Below are 25140 nucleotides of genomic sequence, written 5' to 3'. Positions count from 1 at the left end.
CTACCCTAATACTGACAAAGGTCTCATGAGTTACAAACATCATCTTTCCATGCAGGAATGTAAACAGTTCAACCTTAATAAGTCTCTTATGATTTCTCTTTCCCATTTGCCTCTTCATGTTCCACTTGAGTCTTATATTTGAAAGTCAAATTTTCTATTCAGCTCTGATCTTTTCATCAAGAATGCTTGAAAGTCCTCTATTTCACTGAATGACCATTTTTTCCCCTGAAGGATTATACTCAGTTTTGCTGGGTAGGAGATTACTGGTTGTAATCCTATCTCCTTTGCCCTCCAGAATATTATATTCCATGCCCTGCTGTCCCTTAATGTAGAAGTTGCTAAATCTTGTGTTATCCTGATAGTGTTTCCACAATATTTGAATTGTTTCTTTCTGGCTGCTTGTGATATTTTCTCCTTGACCTGGGGACTCTGGAATTTGGCTACAATATTCCTAGGAGTTTTCCTTTGGGGATCTCTTTCAGGAGGAGATCGGTGGGTTCTTTCAATTTCTATTTTGCCCTCTGGTTCTAAAATATCAGGGCAGTTTTCCTTGATAATTTCTTGAAAGATGATGTCTAGGCTCTTTTTTCTGTCATGGCTTTCAGATAGTCCAATAATTGCTAAATTCTCTCTCCTGGATCTATTTTCCAGGTGAGTTGTCATGACCCCATTAGAGGTTTTCTTGGCAAAGATACTGGAATGGTTTGCCATTTCTTTCTCTATCTCATTTTACAAGATGAAGTAACTCAGAGCAACAGGGTTAAGTGACTTGCCCAGGGTCACACAGCTAGTAGGTGTCTATGGCAAGATTTGAACTCATTAAGCTGAGTCTTCTTGACTCTAGGCCCAGCACTCTATCCACTGAGCCACTATGTCTATTACACAATAAACAGTGCAAGAAAATATAGTAGCCCAGTGTTTGATAAACTTATATGATGTAGTTATTGAGGAAAGAACTCATTGTTCAACAAAAATTGGGGAGAGGGAATTGGAAAGCAGTCTGAAAGGAATAAATATAGACCATGATCTCTCTGTAGACCAAGGTAAGCTCCAAATTTGTATATTACTTAAAAGGAAGAGTGACATCATGAACAAAATACAAGAAAAATCTATGGATAGAGGAGAAATTCATGTCCAAATAAGGAATAGAGAGGTTCATAAGAGGTTAAGTGGACAATTTTGATTACATAAAATTTTAAAAGTTCTTGCACAAACAAAACCAATGGAGCTGAAATTAAAAAAGAAGCAAGTAAGACTGAGAAGGATCTTAGAAGAAAATTTCTCTGATAAAGGGGTTAATTTGAAAATATATAGGGAACTGATTAAATCTTATAAGAATTAAAGTCATTTCCCAATTGATAAATGGTCAAATGATATGAACAGGAAATTTTCAAAGGTAGAAATCCAAGCTATCAATTGTCAGATGAAAAAAATGCTCCAAATCATGAATAATTAGAGAAATCAAATTAAAACAACCCTGAGGTTTTACCTCATACAAATGTCAAAATTGGCAAAAGAAAAAGTGATGAATGTTGGAAGGGATATGGAAAAGGAAATACATTAATGCACTATTGGTAGAGCTGTGGACTGGTTTAGCCATTCTGGAGTGCAATTTGGAATTATACCCAAGAAATTATTAAACTGTGCACACCTTTTACTCACTACAAGGTCAAAAAAAGATGAAAAGGATCTCTATGTATAAGAATATTGTAGTCCTTCTTCTTCTGCAGCAAAGAACTGGAAACTAATAGGTGGCCATTAATTGGATAAACAAATTATGGTATTAGAGTATGATTGAATGATATCATGCTCCAAAAAACAAAAGGAACTTTTTTAGAGAAACCTGGGGCTACTTGTATGAACCATTAGAGGAGGTGAGCAGAACCAGGGGAAAAATTTATACAATAACAACAATATTGTAAAGACAAACAACTTTGAAAGATTGAAGAATTTTGATCAATATAATGACCAACTACAATTCCAGAGGACTTATGATGAAACATGCTATCTAATTCCTGACAGGTCTGCAGATATATCTATAGATGTACATACATGTAATAATAATAACATATATACATACATGTATGCAAATATATACATACATATATACAAATATATATTTGTGTATAAATGTAGATAACATCTGTGTGTGTATATATGTGTGTGTGTGTGTGTGTGTGTGTGTGTGAAATAGCAAATGCCTAAGTTTTTTTTGACTTGACCATATGTATTTCTTACAAGGGTAATTATTTTCAGTGTGAAGGAGACAGAAGATTTGCTAATTCACATAAATTAAAAAGGAAAAAAGAATAAAGAAGAGATTGAACTAGATGAATTATATCATACCTATCAGCTCTAAATCTATCATCTTAAGAAGAAAAAAAGGAGAACACCCACCAAAAACACTAAGGTAAATGACCTACTACTTAGGTATTAAGTTCTCCCCTTCCTTTGTTAAAAATCTCACCCATTCCGAGCAAAGTTGGCCCAGTATTTCATCATTGTCCTGCTAAGTTGTTTCTCCTCTTCTGAAGCACCCTCTAAAGATGAATACCACAGATATTAGTGTGAGATGAATACAGTAAGAAAGAAAATTTGTCTTCAGTTCACACCCCACTCTTCCTTCACTTATATTTCCTCTTACCATCCTGGCTATTCTTAATCTTTTACTTTATATGGTGCCCCATCCTGATGTACCACACCAAGGCAATGCTTTGAAGTTGTCTATAAACCTACCTGGATTTTGTTTTAAGTCTTCTCAAGAATTAAATTTTAGGACTGATAATAATAGTTAGTAACACTGAAAATTCCACCCTTCTTAAAGACATTTATACATTAGCAGAATATAATAACTTAAAGGAATAAATGTCTAACGTAGACTCTCAGCTACCAACAGGATTGGCAGGAGAGAGATTTTGAGAATGCTGATGGATATTACTTAGGAACATTAGTTTTTAGAGCTGGAAAGAACTTCATCTAGTCCAATTCCTTTATCTTACAGATAAAGGAACTAAGTGCCAGAGAGGCTAAATGACTTGTCCAAGGCCATACAAGTAATAAGGAGCAGAGCTAGGATTTGAACCCTGAGCCCATTACTCCAAATCCACTGTTCTAATGATATTATTTTCAGCTTTGCATCTAAAGCCTGAGAATCCACAGTATTAACATCAAAGCCATTGCTAATAATAGCCCTTGAAAGGCAAAGGTAAAGGAAGCCTAGACTCAGATTTTTCTCTCAGTGTAGTGAATACCTAAATGCCAGAAGTTCAATGATGCCACCTAGAGAAAATGTGAATCAAAACCTGGAGGAAATTAGAGGCCAAAGCTCTACAATGGAAGTAATTCAATCATGTGGCCATATCATGAAACTCAGAAGTATCATTGGGCATTTTCATCTAGAACTGTGGAGATTTGTCCAAGTATGACATCAACATCTATCCTCTTCTCTCCCAAGCATCTTCCAAAACAAAGCAGATGATCAGGGCAAATTAAGCCTTTGGAGCTAAGCTTACTTGGACATTCATGGAAATGGTCCATTGGAAATACATTCAGAATTGGAGTATCTCTGAGGATAACTAGACCAACTCAACCTAAAGAAGAATCTTCTCAAGAATATCCACAAAAAAGCGATCATCCAACCTCTGATACAGGACCACAAATGATGAGAAGCACACTACCTCCAGAGGCAAAACATGAACACTTTTGCATAATCCTCATTGTTAGGAAATGTTTCCTTACATTGGAACTAAAATCGATCTCACAGCATGTTACATCCATTGTTACTAGTTCTGTCCAAAGAGACTAAGTCTAATACTTCTTCCACATGACAGTCTTCCAAATATTTGAGGATAGGCATTAAGTCCCACCAATATCGTTACTAGAGACTAAATATCCACAGGTCTTTCAACCATTCCTCATGTGGTATGGTCATAAGGACCCAATGATAGCATTAGGGTCCTTCCCATTTTCCTATGACAGGGATTACTTTTCCCCAAAATACAACAAATATTTTGCTAAGGTCTTATTAGCCTCTGGCTCCTTTAATGCAGCTTCCTGATCACCTAAAGACATTAAACAGTTCCACCCACATGGAATCCAGTCTCTCTGACTCTATGGATATCTGAACACCTAAAAATCACCATGATCTGTCCTATTGAGACAAGAGGATTACACATGTAGAAGCTAAATACCCCTGCATACTTATTACATGACCTTGCTATGTTAGGATCAAGTGAACCACTTTTTGTTAATGACTCAAAGCAATATCAGGCCTTATTTTGCCCTAAAATTGGGCTTGGAATAACAGGGTGCTGAAGTTAATCCTGCCCCTAACAGTCCTGTACCATCCTATTCACTTTCCTCTGGATAGTCTCCATCTCATTAATGTCATTACTAAAATGTAGTGCCCAAAACTGAAAAAAATATTTCAGGTGTGGTTTACCAGGAAAGAGAAGAGCCAAAATGTCCTCTATCTCCCATCTCAAAACTTTTCTTCTGTTAATGTATCCTCAATATTGAATTAAGCAAGAAGAGATGTTTGTTTGGTAGTGACATATAAGGTTTAAGACAGATTACCCAGTCAAGTTAACCTGGGACTGAGAGACAGAAGACCTGTGCCTTGGCCTCGTATCTATCAATTACCTGAGCCAAATCACTAACCCTCTCTGGTCCTTGTTTTCTCCCTATCAGTTTTGGATAATAAAGGCTAAATAATAAGTAGCCCTTATATCTATTTAGCCCCTTTATCCTAACAAAAGATCTCCATATCTTTTATCTCATTTGATTCTTTCTACCTCACAGGGTTATTGCAAGAATCAAGTTAGATTACAGAGGCTACTTATTATCCAGCCAATTTTTTCATGAGGCTTTTCTAGACAGCATAGGTCCATCACCTTTTAAAAATGGAGCCCCCAAGACAGGGAAAATGTCATCCCCATGGTCTGCCTTCACGTTTTCTGGTTTCATGTTTCCCCAAAAGCTTGACCGATGTTGAAATTCATACATGTAGGTTGGTGAACCTGAAGCTAAAAGGAAAGAAAATTATGGAAAATTCAACATTTCAAGCCTCCTAACCTGGATGTATTTACAAGGCTGGGGAGAGTTCAGAGGGGTCAGTGGGAAATCTATGAAAAACTTGTGATCTGCTACCTTATGTGAAATTAATTCCCACCTTTGATATTTATAATCTGTGTGACCTGTATGAGCAAAACACTTAACCTGCTTTGACCTTAGTCACCTTATCTGAAATGAAAGGGTTGAGCTAAATAGTCTCTGAGGTCCCTTCTATTTCTGGATCTGTGATGCTATGACACTCTCACCTCCAGCAATCATTTTGATCAATAAGCATTATTGGGTTCCTGACAAGTGACAGGCACTATGTCATACATTAGAGATACAAAGAAAAAACATTAAATAATCCTTGTCTTCAAGGAGCATACATTCTATTGAGAGAGATAACATATACCTATTATTCAAAAACTATTTGCATAGTATGTACAAAATATGAGGTAATTTTGGGAGGGAGGGCACTACCATCTGGAAGATCAGGAAAGACTCTACATAGATAGTAGTGCTTGAACTAAGCCTTGAAGGAAAGAAGGGATTCTAAAAGGTGGAAATGAAGGAGTTCATTCCAGGCATTAAGTGTGACTAGTACAAAGGAAAAGTGATGAGAGAGAAGCTCTGGATTGAGAAACAGCAAGAAGGACTGTTTAGCTGGGCTGTAAAGTACAGGAGGGGGATAGTGTATATAATGAGACTGGAAAGGTAGATTAGGGCTGGTTTTTTAAATGGTTTTAAATGACAAAGAGAGGAATTTACATTCCTTCCTAGAGGTGACAGGGAACCACATGAGCATACTGAGGAGGGAAGTGATATGGTCAAACCTGCACTTAAGCAAAATTACTTTGCTAGTTTGTGGAGTATAGATTAAGGGAGACAGGGACTTGGGGCAGGGAGATCAATAAGAAGATCATTGCAATTGTTAGAAAAGTACTGATGAAGATCTGAATTAGCTGTGTGAACAGAGAGAAGAGGATGGATGTCAGAGATGTTGGGGAGATAAGAGAGATAAGATTTGTTAACTGATTACCTATATGGAGTGAATGAAAGTAAAAATTCAAGGGTAACACTGAGGTTGTAAACCTGGGTGTCTGCAATAGTAATGATCCTTTGACAGAAATAGGGAAGGTAGGAAAGGAATTGAAGGGGGTCAGGGTAAGGTGAGGAAAAGAAGAGAATGAGTTTTGTTTTAAACATACATAATTTGAGAAATCTCTGAAACATACAGTTTGAAGAGTTCAATAGGCAATTAGTGATTGGAACTCAGGAAAGAGACAGGGCTGAACAGAAATTTGGGAGTCATCTTCATAGTATGATAATTAAATTCATGGAAACTGATGTGATCCTATTAAAAGTATAGCAAGATTAGAGCTGATGGCACAGTACAGGGACTTGGTGTAGATCCATATTTAGGGGGTGTGTTATGAAATGATGAGCCAGAAAAGGGGAGGAAGCCTTAAAAAGCTGAGAGGAGAATTACCTTATTGTCCTATGTCCCAACCAGAATTTGAACATACATCTTCCATATCCAAGTCCAGCATTCTTTTCCTTACATAGAAAAAATGTCTACCCAACCTCTAGGTAATGCCTATCCCAAGTAGCTTTAGACTGAGCATCCTTGGCTAAAACATGAGAGAGCTAAGGTTGGTTTTGTCATTACCCTTTTCCTTGTTTTTCCTTATAACTTACCCATATGAAATTGAGCCACCATCACAGCTGAGATCCCAATGAAGAAGTCTCCCATCATTTCCATAAATAGATATTTCTTTTTCACAGTATCATTTGTAATTCCAAGATACTCCTCAGTTATCAAAGGAATAAGATTTTGGGAGATTTTCTGAAAAGGCCAATGGAGTAAGGAGTGAAAAGTGTTTGGATATGTATTCATTCATCTTTTTTCTATTCATTAACTATATACTCCACATAACATTGCCACAACTAAACCTTTTTTTACAAAGACATTATTAATACATATAACTAATCCCATCATAAAACAATGAAACCCTACAATAACTCCATTTAGTTAATCGCTCATTTATCGTATTCCTATTAAACTAACTCCCCTCACACACAATACTATTCTTCTTAATATATGTTTTAATGAACCCAACTGTTGACACTAGGTGGAATATGCCTATCAAGTGTTTAATATGTGCTGGGTCCCTGTGTCAGGGATAAATGAGTAAGACAGAGCTCTGCCTTTCAAGGTTTACAGTTTAGTAGGGGGATTACATAGTAACAAACACAACTATAACCAAAGGTTTAATATACTAAGTGCATAACAACAATATGAACAATATGCCATGGGGATGTTTCAAGGGTAGGAGAGAGTACTTTCAACCTAGGGAAGGAATGAATTAAAGAACATGCCATTAAATCATTACAGAAATTTTCTTACAGGCTTTTACTTTACCATAGGGAGATCCTATGATTCAGCTTTTCTACCAATACAAGGGAAAACAAGTTAAAGCACTTCCCTTCCAGTATTTTTTTAATCTGAATGGGAGAAACCACGATGCAAGGGAAAGTACATTGGCCTGGAGGTCAGAAGACTTGATTTTAAGTTCTAGCTCAGTCAAAGAGTAGTTTGTCACCTTAGGGAATTAATTTTTCTGGTCTGGGCCTTGGTTTCCCCAATTAGTAAAACAAGGATGTTGAGTAGATGGACTTTAAGGTCCTTTAAGTTATATCATTCTATGTTCTAGGAACCTTTCTGTCTCTGACAATCTATGACTTATATTCCCTCCCAGCCCTGATAGTCTTTGGGTCAAGGTCTCTTACAAGAAGTGGATAGGACCTCCAAACCAGCAGCATTGCCTTCTCTTGATCCATTCTGTCTTCAAATGGAGGATACTTCATGAGCTGTACAAAAGAACTAAATTTCACATAAAACAACAAGAGCAAATAACCAAATAGAATTAAAGTAGCCTGGGAGAAACTAGGATGAGAAACTCTTGGCTTAGGCTATGGAACAAAACCCTCTGATGAGTTGGGTTAGTTCAGTGAATTAATTTGTCTTATAACATGTGCCAGGAAAAATCAAAAGCAATAATGTGAAAAACAATTCTTAAATCATGGAAACAGCAGATCCTATATCTTAAGCCCAAAAAAGGGTCAGTCAACAGGGAGTTCCCAGCTTCCTGTCTGTTAGGACTTATCCATGAAGGGTCTGAAAGCATCTGAGATTGGTGTGGTGAGAATCAAACGAGATATTTGTAAAGCATTTAGCATATAGTAGGAGCTTAATAAACTCTTGTTTACTTCCTTGGATTTCTAACAATAACAATGGAGCACATCTCTTCCATTTTTCTTTTATTGATACTAAAGTTCCACCATCAGGGCTTCATTTCTTGAAGTCACAGGTGTACCCTTATTAGGATGCAAGTCTCACTAGGAGAGGTAACACATTGAACAATTCATTCACACTTGAACATTAGTTATAGCTGAGTGTGGGTTATTTTTAATAGAATTTAGAGAGAGAAGGACCCTTGGAGAATATCTAGTGAAGTCTAATGACCTCATTTTACAGATAAGAAAACCAAGGCTCAATAGAAATGACTTGGTCGGGGTCATATAGGTAGCAGGTAATAGAACCGGAGTTCACACTTAGGTCCTCATATCCCCACAATAGTGCTTATTGTATCATACCACATTGCTTCTTCATTGGAGAAGAGGCTTGGATACAACCTAGGGAGGGCCTCATACAAATCTTTTTCCATTTTAACAAAAAAGAGATTGAAGAGTTCATGAGGTATTGTTGTTTCACTCCCTGTCCAACTCTCTGTGACCCCATTTGAGGTTTTCTTGGCAAAGATACTGGAGTGATTTGCTATTTCTTTCTCTAGCTCATTTTACAGAGGGAGAAGCTGAGGCAAACAGGGCTAAGTGACTTCCTTAGGGTCACACAGCCTAGACAGTGTCTGAGGCCAGATTTAAACTTAGGAAGATGATTCTACCTGACTCCAAACCCAACACTTCATTTACTGCACCACCTAGCTCCCCATCATGAGGGGACTGGGCACCTAATTGGTGGTAAGCAATGGAGTGAATCACAAATGTGAGAAAGTCTGGGTTCTAATTCTAGCTTTGCCACTAACTCACTCTACCATGCAAATCAATCCCTTTTCCTTTTGGTCTCAATTTCTCCATCTATAAAATAAGGTTTGGATTGTATGATTTCTAAGGTCTACTCCAACTCTAAAGTTAAAAGATTCCTATTAGAGAGTGCCAGATACTGGTTTTTTTTTTTCCTTTGCAAAAATTTAATTACTGCCTAAAGCATGTCCACGATTAAAGTGGGGTCCATGTTAATCTTTTTGGATTTCAGGATATTATATTTCTATTATATTCCTATTCTATATTCTATATTCTATTCTATTCTATTTCTATTCTATTCTATTTCTATTATAATCCCATGTGTTCTATTTTATGCATTTAGAAACATTGTGCTGAAAAAGTCTTCCATAGATTTCACCAAGTTTACACACGATTTGGAAATATAACCCTATTCTTGGGGAGTGGGACTTGAGGGAATGGAGTTCACTGAGCAGCAACAACAGCAGAGTAGCCTTATCGAGTCACAGATTGTTTTCCTGACTTAATTAAGAAAGGAATCCTGATCCTGCAAAAGAAGAGGAAGGATGAGGGGGCAGAGCCAAGATGGTGGAGTAAAGGCAGGGACTCATCTAAGCTCTCCCCCAAACCCCACCAAATACCTTAAAAATGACTCTAAACAAATTCTAAGGGGCAGCTAGGTGGCGCAGTGGATAGAGCACTGGCCCTGAAGTCGGGAGGACCTGAGTTCAAATCTGGCCTCAGACCAAACACTTGACACTTACTAGCTGTGTGACCCTGGTCAAGTCACTTAACCCCAATTGCCTAAAAAAATAAAAAAAAATTAAAAAATTAAAAATAAAAATAAAACAAATTCTAGAGCAGCAGAACCTACAAAAACAGAGTGAAACAAATTTCTAGGCCAAGACAAGCTGGAAGGTTGACAAGAAAATTCTGTTGTACCAGTGTGAGAGAAGTGTGCAGTCCAGTAGAGGCCATGCAAACACAGAACTGGCCCCAGCAAAGCTGGAGCAGGTCTTGGCATGAATGAATCACTGCAGCAGTGGTGGTTTCCAGACCTCTTAACCTACAGACACCAAAGACAACTTGGAAGGTCAGGAGGAAAAGTCTATTGCACTTGGATGAGAATGGAGTGCAGTCCAGCACAGGCTGTGTCAGCACAGCCCTGGCTCCAGCAAACCCACAGCAGGCCTTGAAAATGACTGAATCAGTAGCAGCAGCAGCAGCTTCAGGAGCTCTCAGCCCACAGACAGTAAGGAGATCAAAAAACTGATGAGAAGATAATTACAGGGATCTTTTTGCTAGCACTGAGGCAGGACTCTGTTGCTTTGCCCATACTTGGATCTGGGTCACAGTCTTGGTGGCAGTCCTGGGACAAGAAGGAACACTAGCATAGCAGAGCTTGTGGCAGAAGTGAAGAGGGGACCCTCCCCACAGTTTCAGGGAAGAAAACAGTGCTTGTGGTCACTCATAGACCAGAGCAAAGGCCAGGAGAGGAGTAAATACCTCTCGTTAGATCATACCACCTTGGAAGAACTGAAAACTTACAGGTGCCTAAACAGGTGCACAAAATCCCTGAAGCTTGGGACAATGTCCTTTACCCTGAAAGCGGAGTCGTACTTTAACAAAGAGTTAAAAGTCAAAGAAGTAGGCTAAGAAAATGAGAAAACCGAGAAAAAAAAACTCTGACTTTAGAAACTTACTTTGGTGACAAGGAAGATCAAAACATACACTCAGAAGACAACAAAGTCAAAGTTTCTACATCCAAAGCCTCCAAGAAAAATATGAATTGGTATCAGGGCACAAAAGTGCTCAACAAAGATTTTGAAAATCAAGTAAGAGAAATAGAGGAAAAATTGAAAATTGAAAAACTTGAAAAAAGTGAGAGTGATACAAGAAAACCATAAAAATCAAGTCAATAGCTTGGTGAAGAAGACCCCCCAGAAAATACTGAAAAAAAAACACATTAAAAAATAGACTAACCCAAATGGCCAAAGAAGTTAAAAAAGCCAGTGAAAAGAAGAATACATTAAAAAGCAGAATTGGCCAAATGGAAGAGGAGGTTCAAAGCTCATTGAAGAAAATAATTCCTTAAAAATTAGAATAGAGCAAATGGAAGCTAATGATTTTATAAGAAATCAAGAAATCATAAAACAAAACCAAAAGAATGAAAAAAATAGAAGACAACATGAAATATCTCATTGGAAAAGCAACCGATCTGGAAAAAAGATCCAGGAGAGATAATTTAAAAATTATTGGACTACCTGAAAGCTATGATCAAAAAAAGAGCCTAGACATCATCTTTCAAAAACTTTAGAAGGAAAACTTCCCTGATATTCTCGAACCAGAGGGCAAAATAGAAATTGAAAGAATCCACTGATCACTTCCTAAAAGACATCCCAAAATGAAACTGCCAGGAATCTTATAGCCAAATTCCAGAGTTCCCAGATCAAGGAGAAAATATTGCAAGCAGCCAGAAAGAAACAATTTAAGTATTGTGGAGCCACAGTCAGGATAACACAAAATTTAGTAGCTTCTACCCTAAAGTATCAAAGGGCTTGGAATATGATATTCTGGAGGGTAAAAGAGCTAGGATTATAACCGAGAATCACCTACCCAACAGAACTGAATATAATCCTTTAGTGGGAAAAAATGGATATCCAAGAAGATAGAGGAATTTCATGAATTCTTGAGAAAAGACTAGAGCTAAATAGAAAATTTGACTTTCAAATACAAGACTCAAGAGAAACATGAAAAGATAAACAGGAAAGAGAAATCATAAGGGACTTATTAAAGTTAAACAGTTTATGTTCCTACATGGAAAAATGATATTTGTAACTCATAAGACTTTTCTCATTATTAGAGCAGTTAGAAGGACTATATGTAGACAGAGGGCACAGGTGTGAGTTCAATATGAAGGGATGGTATTTAAAAATAAAATTAAGGAATGAGAGTAGAATGTACTGGGTGAATGAGAGAGGGAAAGGTATAATGGAGTAAATTATCTCACATAGAAGAGATAAGAAAAGGCTTTCACAGTGGAGGGGAAGAGGGGGGATGTAAAGGGGAGTGAATGAACCTCACTCTCATCAGAATTGGCTCAAGGAGAAAGTAACATACACACTCAATTGGGTATAGAAATCTATCCTACCCTACAGCAGAGCAGGGGGGAAAGGGATAAGAGAAGGGGTGATGATAAAAGGGAGGGCAGATTGGGGAAGGGGGTAGTCAAAAGCAATACACTTTTGAGGAGGGATAGAGTGAAAGGAGGGAGAGAATGGAATAAATGATGGGGGATAGGATGGAGGGAAATACTGTTAGTCTTTCACAGCATGACTATTATGGAAGTGTTTCGCATTACTACACATGCATAATCTATATCAAATTGCTTATCTTCTCAATGAGGGATGGAGTGGGAAGTGAAGAATGGAGAGGATTTGGAACTCAAAGTTTTAAAAATGAATGTTAAAATTGTTTTTATATGTAACTGGGGAAAAATAAAATACTAAATTAAAAGAAAATTCCTGCTAATTATACAACTCAGTGAAGTTCCAAGTTGGAGAAGTGGTCCATATTGATTAAAGCCATTATATATTCTCATAACAGTCACAACTCCATACTGAAAGTGAGTTGATTTTTACATGGTTGAGTATAAAAGACAGTAGGTGTATAGGTATTATTTTATTCCAGGGCATTATACATTGGGCAAAATCCTTCATATAGCAAGGTGTTCTTAATACTTAAAAAATGATTTGATGATTAAGAACAGTGTGAAAAGTATGGTGCAACTATTATTCCTCTTTTTCAATTAAGGAGATTGATACCCAGACAACTTAAGTGACTTGCCCAAAATTACACAACTATTAAGTGGCAGATGTAGAATTTGATCCAGATATTTCAAATCTATATCATTTTCTTCTACAACAAATTGAACCAGATACTTATTTACTGGTATTTTTTCATTAAATAAAAGGTTTTTTAAAATTAACTTTGTTTAATCTATGACATTTCTACTTCTGCATAGACATCAATTGATAACTAACATCAATGACTGATGTAATAATCCTAATGTATCCCCCACTAAAATAAATGGTAAAAATAAAGTTTATTATAAAAAAAGAAGAGGAAGGATGAGATTCCAGAAGAAACCAAAGGACTCTTACAGTTGGAAGAAGCCAGCTGAATTCATTGTTGTTGATTCCCACAATGTAGGGGATGTGATTGAACTGCTTTTTAGCAAGGAGCTCTTTGGGATTTTTAGGGAAAAATACTCCATCCAGGACTGCAGGTATGAATGCAATTTTCTGTAAGAAAAAAAAAAAGATTACACATCTACCTCCCTCTCCCTTTCCCAAACAATTGAATTGCATGGTTTTGTATGGCTGTGGCTGATGGGCTGTCATATTCCCAGTATTCAAGGGTAGGGTCAACAGGGAAGAGGACCTGAAGCTTTGCATTGAGTTGATGAACCAAAAGTCAATTCAAGAGCAGTGTCTTTATCTCTCCAATAAATGGATTATGAGTCAATTACTTTTATCCATCTTACAACTATTACCTTCTGGCCAAAATAAAAAAAAAGATCAGAATATAAATTCTGATCCCTTAGAAAAGGTGAGCCAGGCTTAGTTGGTGGGTCATAAAAAATGCTAAGTGATTATTGGCCCTGCTATAAATTGTCACCCCATTTTTCCAAAGTCAAAACCAAATTGAAGCTTCACTCCTTACACACACAGACACCCAGAAATCCTTCCCTGATAAGTCTATTCTATATAGCTCTCTCCCTCAACCGAAGTCATCAAGTAATCCTTGAAACATAAAAAAGGTACTGAAATTAGAATTTTAAAAGATCCAAGCTGGAGTCCTGACTCTAATACTTCCTGGTTATGTGTGGTGAGCCAGTTACTTACCCTCTGGATCTCTAATATGGGAATGATAATACTTGTATTGATTATCTCCTAGGGTTGTAAAGAAAAAAAATCGTATAGAAATGTGAAGTGGTATTCCATCATTGCTCTTGTTCACTTCTCTATGCCACTTTGGATTAACTTATACTGTATTTTAAGTCTATACTCTGTATTTAGTTCTATATGAGTCTATACTCTGCTTTAAGTCTCTATTTTATGTCTATTGGCAGAGAATCACAGAATTTCAGAGTTGGAATGCACCTTAAGGAATATCTAATCTAACATGCCAGAAAAGAAAAAAAATCCCCTCTTCATCATAATCAACAGGTGGTTTTCTAGCCTTTGCTTGAAGACTTCAAATGGGGGAGAGGATGTGGAACTCACTCTGCCTAATACATCCAACTTCAATTAACCTTTTTGAAACTTCCACCCTGTGCTCCTACTTCCCCCATCTGGATCCAGAATGTGTCTAATCCCTCTTTGGAATAATAGACCTTCGAGCAACTAAGGACAGCTATGATGTCCTTCAAGTCTTCTATATGCAAAATATCCCTAGTTCCTTCCCCACATCCTTAGACCATGTAAATCAGAGGCAGACCTCTCACCATCCTCATTCCTGTCTTCTAGAAGGAGGCACCCCAAAATGAATGCAGCATTCCAGATTTTCTCTTACCAGGGCAGAAGAGGAAAGCCAGGGTATTGCCAGCTCCTTATGAATGGCTACTATTCCTTTCTATTTTTCTTTGCTTTTTAGAATTATGAAATTAAATATAAACAAATATGAACACGTTCATATACAAACGTAAGGCAGGAGACTCAGAGCATTGGGTCTGGAGTTAGTAAGACTTGAGTTCAAAAGCAGTCTCAGATACTTCCAACCTTGGGCAAGTCACTAAATCTATTTACCTCAGTTTCCTTGACTGTAAAATGGAGATAATAATAGTACCTACTTCACAGGACTGTTGTAAGAATCAAATGGGAAAATATTTGTAAAGTGCTTAGCACAGTGCTGCACATAGTAGGTGCTTAATAAATGCTTGTACCCTTCCCAAAGTAAAGGAAAAAGAGGATTTAATATGAAACCACAAATTTCCATTATGTACAACTATTTTTAAAGTACATATTAAATTTAACATGATGATACCAACAACACCCTGCTTGTCTATGTCTCTTGAATTTTCTTCCGTCTCTTCCACTTATTTTTTTTTTTTGGTTTCATTGAGGCAAAGTTATACCCTTCTTAAAGTAGCCCAAGATCACAGCTGCTTTTTTTGGCTACTATCAGAATCAAAAGTGATATCATACATATCATTTTGTGTATGTATGTATACCAATCATTCTTTCTAGTTGACAAACCCCTTTCATATCCAGTATCTCATTTGCTCTTCACAGCCCTATGAATTAGGCAGCATCAGAATTATACCTATTTTAGAGATGAGGAAACAAAGGAGTTGGAGGTTCATAGGATGTAGAGCAGCAAAGGACCTTAGTCTCTAGTCAAGGAAGGGAAGAAAAAGTGAAGGGAATAAGCATTTGTATAGTACTTGTGTTGTACCAGGTTCTTTACTAAAAGCTTTTTACAAACATTATTTTATCCTCACAACAACCCTTTGAGGTAGTTATTAGTATCCCCATTTTATAGGTGAGGAAATTGAGGCAAACAGAAATTAAGTGATTTGTCCAGTGTTACACAGCTAGAAAGTACCTGAGTCCAGATTTCAATTAGGACTTTCTAACTCCAGGCCCAGTGCAATATCCACCGTACCACCAGTAGGTCAGGCCCCTTATTCAACAAACATTCAATTCAACAAACATTTATTAAAAGTCAGAGTCATGTAGTGTTTCAGACACTTGACTTGGAATCAGGAGGACCTGTTTTCATACCTAATCTCAGTAAATACTACCTATGTGACACTGAGAAAGTAGCTTTAATCTCTCTAAGCCTTAGTTTCCTCAAGTATAAAATGGAGGGGGTTACAGCTTGCTGTCTTCTAAGGTCTATTTTAGCTCTTAACTCTACAGTCTTTTAGTTCTGGTTTCTTTTTTTTTAATTAATTTATTAATTTATTCCGGGAACCAAGATGACAGAGTAAGAAAGTCACTCTTCCCCTCCTGTGTTAACCTCTGAAAGCCCAGAAAACATCGCCCTAGGAAAAACCCTGGAACAGCTGACCCAGAAGAAAGAAAGATGGGGTGCAGCAGTCTGGTAGCCCAGGTAGCTTGAGGGATTCATGGGAAAGGCCCTTATTGCCTTGGAGGAAGGGAAGCAGTATAGAATGGGAGGTGCCCCAGTAAGCTAGGGGAAAGCCCCACCTCAGCATACCAGGAGGAGATCTTGAAACTCAGGTGGTGGAGCAGGCAAACACCAACACCTGGACCCCCAAGTACATCAGTGATGGTAGGGGAACCATTAGAAACCAGCTCAGACAATCACCAAGTGCCTCAGCATTCTACAGCAACCAGGTCTCCCAGTACCTCAGCAAAACTGAGGGAAGCAGGAGTTCCACTTCTAGGAGCCAAGATGGCAGAGTAAAAAGGTAGTTGCTCTCACCTTCCCCTATCAACCTCTGAAAGCCCAGAAACTATCACTCCAGGAAAAACCCTGAAACAGCTAACCCAGAAGAAAGATGGGGAGCAGCACTCCAGTAGCCCAGCGAATGGGTCTCCCAGTGCCTCAGCAAAAATAAGGGAAGCAGCACTACAAAGGGCCCCAGGCAGATAAACACCCTGCAGCATCCACCTGAAAGGAGATGAAGAAAGTGAAAGGAAAGGAAAAGCAGGCAACCTAGAATTGCCCTAGAGTTCCAACCTTGCTGATTCCAGCCCAACACTAGGTAAGCTGCCAGAACTCTATAGCCTCCAATTGCCAACATCGGAGGCCCCAACACACAAAGCCTGTGACCAAGACCTAGGCTCCCAACACAGTGGAGCTTATCCAGGTGTTGATCTGAAATACATAAGGTCAACCTCTAGAAGGGGCATACAGCCTTGCACCTGCCATTCATAATTGTGTATGTTGGACTGGACAGGTCAATACTGCAGGGCATAGGACTGAAATGATTCCACTGGGAAAGTTAAGTCCATTCCTTTTTGACTGTGAATGATTTTATTCCTTTTGCTTAACTGGACCTTAAAGGAGCCAAGATTTAAAATTTCTCCTTAAGAAGATGAAGACAATTTACCTTTGTAGGGTCTCCAAAAAAATCCACAGTGAATAATTTCTGTGGGAGAAAAAAGACAACAAAGGTGAAAGAACTTCTCAAAAAGAGCTTATCTTGCTATTTCACCTGAAGATTAGGTTTCTTCTCTTAGGGCTTTCAAGGCTATGTACAAGGATAAAGTGGACAAGGCTCTGGTCCCTACCGTTCACAACAGGGAAGTGAATTCCATTAACAGCAATAAGGCCTGTTGAAACTCAACCCTGGAGTCATAATTCTAGGCTCTGGACCACTCTTCCTACGTAGCCTTAATTCTAGGATTCTAGAGAAAAAAGAGCCTGGACAATATCTTTCAGAAAATCATCAAGGAAAACTGCCCTGAGGTCCTAGAACCAGAGAATAAAATAGTCATAGAAAGAATCCACTGATCACCTCCTGAAAGAGATCCCAAATTGAAAATGCCAAGGAATATGATAGCCAAATTCCAAAATTACCAAGTCAAAGAGAAAATACTGCAAGCAGCCAGAAAGAAACAATTTAAAGATCATAGAACCACAGTCAGTATTACTCAGTACCTTGCAGATTCTACATTAAAAGACCATAGGGCATGGAATATGATATTCCATAAGGCAAAGGAGCTTGGATTACAACCAAGGATCTATCCAATGAAAATGAGCATGATCTTTCAGAGGAGGAGATGGATATTCAATGAAAAGAAGGGATTCTAAAGTCTTCTATAAATACAAGACCAGGTAAAAGAACACCTAACTATGTAGTAATGATTACGGTAGAAGAAAGACTGAGGAGAATGTTCTTTATTGCTGAACTAAGAGAAGGTTTGGCATCTTCAAAGTGCCAAGTCACTCTGTTTTGATTTAGTAATTAGCTCAAACTAGGTCATCCTGTAGCAAATATTAACCTCACAGGGACCTTAAAGAAAATCAATTATGTTTGTTTGAGGCCTTGGCCTTATCTCTGACTAATTACAGCTTAGGAAAAACTTTTCCAGGATTTACAGAAGACAGATCTGAGACATGCAGGCCTATAAATTAGAAGGATGTTACTTTTTTTTCACCCTTCTGTATAAGGCAAAATTTTCAACACCCTTCTCTCTTTTTCCCCTGCTCACCTCAATACTTCAGGTGAAAAGCTAAGGAAAAATATTATAGCATTTTTCATTTATGTAATCATGAAAGTAAGGTTGCATTTGGTAAAAACTTTGTCAGCGGCCTTGGACCTAATCCAGGAATAGTCACCTCATTGTCTACTTTATAAACCACCCAGGGACAGGTGCATTATCTAAGACATTTTGAGTGTTCCAGAATCTCTGGATCCTCCAAAGATTCCCCACTAATCTCTGCAAAAAGCAGAGAATTGTGGCAATTATCCAAGTGATTCAAGATCCTAAAAACTGCTTCAGTTTTCTCAACTGTAAAATGGGAATAATAATGTTATAATAATAGTATCTCTTTCCTAGGATACTTGTGAGAATCAAATGGAATAATATTTGTAAAGCATTTGGCACAATGCCAGTCACTAGCAGGCAGTATATAAAAGTCTATTCCCTTCCATTCACCTCCTTCCATGTAGAGCACAGATCTCTATCTACAGGGAAGGTTTTGATATTTTGGCTTTCCACAATTTCCTAGAGATACACCCCACTGCCTTCTACCTTAGTTTTCCCTGGGATGACAAATCCTAGAAATATTTGACTACTGAACAATTAAATGATGAGAGATCTCTTGTGTTCTTCTGTTCTACCCTCTTTGGCTTCAGACATATGGATATAAGGATAGCAGATGGGAAAACCTGAAAGTCATTTCCAGACTATGACTTGGATGATTTTCACATCAATCAAGGTTAATTGAAGAGATGTTTAGGTTCATTCTTTTTTTTTCCAGCCAAAGAGAAGGGTTATTAGAACATCCTCCATATTGGCCAGACTCTTAAGAAATCTGAACATTAGTGAGCTATTGGCTAGATTATAAGAATCTGAGCACCTTAATGAAGACAAGATAAACCTTATATACAAAAAGACTGTGGGAGAAATCTAGGAATGGTCAAGTAGTCTGTGGGGACTGTGAGGTAATAGAATGCCAGGGACCTGAACCATGTGGCCAAGTGAGAATGGAGCCTAGCTAGCACTAAGGGTAGGAAGTGACCTGGGTCCATAAGGAGGTAAGACAATGGAGGGCTAGGCTAGGTTAAGGGTAACAGAGAATTGAGAGATTGGGCATAGCCACAATGAAAGACCAATTGATGGGATTGTAGCCTCAGATGAATACCAGAAATTTGGCCATGTGGGAAAGTCCAGGGTTTTTCTTTTTAGGGTCTGATTCCATCCTCATCATTCCCCCCTCAGACAAATGGGACCCAAATTCTTTTGGGGTAAGGGGTGAAGGACTTGACTTCTGAAACTGTTTCCTGCTGGCAAAAGGTGTAGAGCTGTCCCTGCCTTGAGGGAGTCCCAAAGGTTGACTGGAACTGAGCACAGGCTGCATCCAGGGAATGATGGGGGGACATTGGCTGGTTCTTGCTGTTAGCTACCAACTATAGGTGAATGGCCTGTAGTCTGGAAGACAAAAATCTGACAGAAAAGACTGCAGGGCCCAGATATGACATGATAAAACACCCTTAGTTCTGTTTGGATTCAGATAATTCAGTTTTCCAACCATGCAGTATGAAACCCACCTCATAGCCAGACTCAGGAATAGCCAGGTGGGTAACATTCCTTTTCAAAGGAACATAATGGGGAAACTGAGCCAGGAGGATCCCATCTTGGATTGAGGCTAAAATTGTACTCTAAGCTTTTTCCAATGCTGACTTCCTTCCAGTTCCATTCTCTGCATAACTTGTGGCATTTTTCTCAGATGGTGGATTATGATTATCGATGGATTATGATCTATCAGACAACTCAAAATAAAATCCTATGAGCTTTTGCCTCAAACAGGAAGTTTCACTAATTACACCTTGGGAAAAACTTTTCCAGGATTTACATTGCAAATTTAAATTTGTCCTGGTGTAAAAAGTGAATCATTAGGGGGCAGAGCCAAGATGGCAGAGTAAAAGCAGTGACTTGCTTGAGCTCTCCCCCAAACCCCTCCAAACACCTATAAAAAATCACTCTAAACAAATTCTAAAGCAGTAGAACCCACAAAAAGACAGAGTGAAACAAATTTCTAGCCCAAGACAACCTAGATGGTTGACTGGAAAGGTATATCATACCTTTCTGGTATGGCTGGGAGAGGTATGCAGTTTGGCTTGAGGGCACAAGCTGCAGTGAACCTGGAGCAGGCCTCAGAGGACTGAATCACAGGCAGCTGTGCCAGTTTCCAGACTTCTCAATCCACAAATGCCAAAGACAACTTAGAAGGTCAGTGGGAAAAGTCTGTTTCTGCAGTGGTGAGAGAGAAGCACAGTGGGCTTTCAGCCCCATTCCCTGAGGTTGGCCCCCAGGCAGCAGTGGCCTCCTGAGCTTCCAGCCCACAAATTAAGGGGGAATCAAGTGACTGATCAGAGAGGGATTGCAGGAATCTGCTGGTGCAGGATTCTCTTGCTTTGCCCATGCTTGGATCTGGGTCACAGTTCTGGGTGGCAGTCCTGGGGCAAGGAAGAGCATTGGCATGGTGGAGCTTGTAGTGGCTGTGGAGAGGAAATTCTCCTCAAAGTTCCAAGACAGAAAAGAATGCTTGTGATCAGTCACTCATAGACCAGAGCACAAACCAGGAAAGGAGTAAACACCTCGCCCTTGAACATAGCACCTTGGAAGAACTGAAATTTTACAGTTCCCTAGCAGGGTCTCTGAAAACAGCTGCACAAAACCCCTGAAGATTGGGACAGCACATTCTCCACACTGGAAGCCAACCCCTACCCTAAAAAGAGTTTATAACTCAAGTAATTGGCCCAGGATCATGAGCAAGCAGTGCAAAAAGAGTCAGACTATATTATCTTACTTTGGTGACAAAGATCAAAAAACACAACCAGAAGACAACAAAGCCAAAGCTCTTACATCCAAAGCCTCCAAGAAAAATATGAATTGCTCCCAGGCCATGGGGGAGCTCAAAAAGGATTTGGAGAAGCAAGTAAGAGAAGCAGAGGAAAAGCTGAGAGTGATGCTAAAGGAGACCCAAAAAATACTGAAGAAAATAACACCTTTAAAAATAGCCTAACCCAAATGACAAAAGAGGTCCAAAAAGCCAATAGGAGAAGAATGCCCTAAAAAGCAAAATTGGTCAAATGGAAAAGGAAGTCCAAAAGCTTACTGAAGAAAATACTTCCGTAAAAATTAGAATAGAGCAATTGGAAGCTAGTGACTTTATGAGAAATCAAGGCACTGTAAAACTAATCTAAAAGAATGAAAAAATAGAAGAGAATGTGAAATATATCACTGGAAAAACAACTGACCTGGAGAATAGATCCAGGAGAAATAATTTTAAAATTATTGGACTATGAAATCCATGAACAAAAAAAGAGCCTAGACATCATTTTTCAAGAAATTATCAAGGAAAACTGCCCTGATATTTTAGAACCAGAAGGCAAAATAGAAATTGAAAGAATCCACCGATCACTTCCTGAAAGAGATGCCCAAAGGAAAACTCCTAGGAATATTGTAGCCAAATTCCAGAATTCCCAGGTCAAAGAGAAAATATTGCAGGCAGCCAGAGAGAAAAAATTTAAGTACTGTGGAAACACAATCAGGATAACACAAGATTTAGCAACTTCTACATTAAGGGACCAGAGGGCATGGAGTATGACATTCCAGAGGGCAAAGGAGATAGGATTACAACCAAGAATCACCTCCCCATCAAAACTGAGTATAATCCTTCAGGGTAAAAAGTGGTCATTCAATGAAATAGGGGACTTTCAAGCATTTCTGAGGAAAAGACCAAAGCTGAATATAAAATTTGATTTTCAAATACAAGATTCAAGTGAAACATGGAAGGGGTAAACAGGAAAGAGAAATCATAAGAGACTTATTAAGGTTGAACTGTTTACATTCCTGCAGGGAAAGATAATATTTGTAACTCATGAGTCCTTTGTCAGTATTACGGAAATGGGAGGGAAAAAATTATATGTATGTATATATGTATAGATAGATAGATGGAGGACACAGGGTGAGTTGAAGATGAAGGGTGATATCTGGAAAATAAAATTAAGGGGTGAGAAAGGATTATACTGAGAGAAGGAGAAAGGGAGAGGTAGAATGGAGTAAATTTTCTCACATGAAACAGACAAGAAAAGACTTTTACAGTGGAGGGGAAACGGGGGGAGGTGAGAGGGAATGAGTGAATCTTATTCTTATAGAATTCAGCTTAAGGAGGGAATAACATACACAATTGGGTATGGAAATCTATCTTACCCTACAGGAAAATAAGGGGGAAAGGGGATAAGAGAGCAGGGGGTTGATAGAGGGGAGGCCAGATTGGGGGAGGGGATAATGAGAAGCAAACACTTCTGAGGAGGGACAAGGTGAAAAGAGAGAATAGAATAAATGGGGGGTCAGGATAGGATGAAGGGAAATATACTTAGTTTTTCACAACATAACCACTATGGAAATGTTTTACATCACTACACATCTATAACTTGTATCAAGTTGCTTGCCTTCTCATTGAGAGTGGGTGGGGAGGGAGGAAGGGAGGAAATTTGTAACCCAAAGTTTTAAAAACACATGTTAAAAAATAAAAAAATAAAGTGAAGTACAATAAAATGAAAAAAAAAAGAGGAAAGCCAATTGTTATATGTATTTCTATATATTTGCAAATTCTCAGCAAGACAAAACCCAAACAAACTTTTTGGCAAGTTTATACATTAAAACAATAACCAACAATAGCCAAATTATTTTAGTGGTAACCAAATTATGAAAAGTTACTTGACATAACTGATAAAAAAAAGTTCACCAATTTGAAACTTGAAACAAACTCATTACCAATCAAGTGACTTCAGTTTGTTAAATGCATTTCCAAATTACTTTCCACAGATAATCAACATCTCAACATTAACAGTTAAAACTACAACTTTAATTTGACAAAAACTGCTGGAAAAACTGGAAAAGAGTATGGCAGAAACTAGGCATAGACCAAAATTTCGCACCATACACCAAAATAAAGTCAAAATGGGTTCATGATTTAGATATAAAGGCTGATACTATAAGCAAACTGGAAAAGCAAGGAATGGTTTACCTGTTGGATTTATGGAGAGCAGAAGAATTCATGACCAAACAGGAAATAGAAAATATTACAAAATACAAAATGGATAATTTTGATTACATTAAATTGAAAGTTTTTGCACAAACAAAGTCAATGCATCCAAGATTAGGAGGGAAGTAGAAAACTGGGAAATAATTTTACAACCAGTGTCTCTGATAAGGGCCTCATTTCTAAAATATATGGAGAACTAAGTCAAATTTACAAGAATACAAGTCAGTCCCCAATTGATAAATGGTCAAAGGATATGAACAGGCAATTCTCAGATGAAGAAATTAAAGCCATCTATAGTCATATGAAAAAAAATGCTCTAAATCACTATTGACTAGAGAAATGCAAATCAAAACAACTCTGAAGTACCACATCACACCTATCTGATTAACCAACATGACAAAACAGGAAAATGATACATGTTGGAGAAAATATGAGAAAATTGGAACACTAATGCATTGTTGGTGGAGTTGTGAAGTGATCCAGCCATTTTGGGGAGCAATTTGGAACTATCCCCAAAGGGCTATAAAAATGTGCGTACCCTTTGACCTAGCAATAGCACTTTTAGGGCTGTATCCCAAAAATATCATAAAAATAGGAAAAGGACCAACATGTATAAAAATATTTATAGTAGTTCTTTTTGTGGTAGCCAAGAATTGGAAATTGAGGGGATGCCAATCAATTGGGGAATGGCTGAACAAATTGTGGTATATGAATGTAATGGAATACTATTGTGTTATAAGAAATGATAGGCAGGCAGACTTCAGAAAAACCTGGAAAGACTTGAATGGACTGATGCTGAGTGAAGTGAACAGAAACAAGAGAACATTATACACAGTAACAGCCACACTGTGTGATGACTAGCATTGATAGACTTAGCCCTTCTCAGGAATGCAAGGATCTAAGACATCTCCAAAGGTCTCATGATGGAAAATGCTATCCACATCCAGAGAAAGAACTATGGAGTTTGAATGCAGATCAAAGCATACTATTTGCTAATTTTTTCTTCTGTTGTGTTTTGTTTCCTCTTTCTGGTGGTTCCTCCTATTGGTTCTAATTCTTCCTTACAACATCACTAATGTGTAAATGTTTAATAGGAATGTCCTATTGTCCATCCTTGTCCTCTATGCTGCAGAAGATGTCCATGGCCTTGAACCGAACCAGTGTACCAAGAGCCTGAGAGATTCAGGCTGAGTGCAAGACAGCTTCATAACTGTCTGCCCAAAAAGCACCTCCAAGCCTTCCTAGGTGCTTGGAGAGTGACCCCAACTTCAGGGTAAGAAAGAATGGAAATAGGCTTACATAACTTCCAGTCTTGGCTGGAGAAGAACTTGGGGTTAAGCAGTTTCCCCATATGGGCCATCAAAATGTTAGAGTTTAGAGGTTTAGGGGTGCTGGGACCCTGAAATCACAACATGCAGGTCCTACCTGAAAGCATTTGACTCAAGCCTTCTTTCAACCAAAGACAAGGTTTATTAAAACATCCTCCATATTGGCCAGACTCTTAAGGAACCTGAACATTAGTGAGCTATTGGCTAGATTACAAAAATCTGAGCCTAGGTGCATTTTTTTTTAGGCAATTGGGGTTAAGTGACTTGCCCAGGGTCACACAGCTAGTAAGTGTCAAGTGTTTGGTCTGAGGCCAGATTTGAACTCAGGTCATCCTGACTTCAGGGCCAGTGCTCTATCCACTGTGCCACCTAGCTGCCCCTAATCATCCTAGCTGCATTCTTAATAGAGTGGCTACTT

General features: G+C 38.3%; 1 protein-coding gene across 1 annotated transcript in view; it reads right to left on the bottom strand.

The window, feature by feature from the left end:
• LOC114048527 (carboxylesterase 1D-like) overlaps nucleotides 1-25140 on the bottom strand; it is a 46409-nt gene that overhangs the window by 7346 nt on the left and 13923 nt on the right. Inside the window, exons 8-13 of the mRNA XM_027869506.1 lie at nucleotides 17222-17260; nucleotides 13299-13439; nucleotides 7843-7923; nucleotides 6751-6898; nucleotides 4893-5024; nucleotides 2468-2540 (exon numbers count right to left, since the gene is read on the bottom strand). Of these exons, the coding sequence (XP_027725307.1) occupies nucleotides 2468-2540; nucleotides 4893-5024; nucleotides 6751-6898; nucleotides 7843-7923; nucleotides 13299-13439; nucleotides 17222-17260 (614 nt within the window). The remainder of the gene's footprint in view (nucleotides 1-2467; nucleotides 2541-4892; nucleotides 5025-6750; nucleotides 6899-7842; nucleotides 7924-13298; nucleotides 13440-17221; nucleotides 17261-25140) is intronic.

Source organism: Vombatus ursinus, unplaced genomic scaffold (genome assembly GCF_900497805.2).
Source record: "Vombatus ursinus unplaced genomic scaffold, bare-nosed wombat genome assembly UNPS02014793.1, whole genome shotgun sequence".
Classification (NCBI taxonomy): Eukaryota; Metazoa; Chordata; class Mammalia; order Diprotodontia; family Vombatidae; genus Vombatus; species Vombatus ursinus.
Note: the sequence above shows the minus strand (reverse complement) of the source record. Positions and strands in the feature narration are given on the sequence as shown.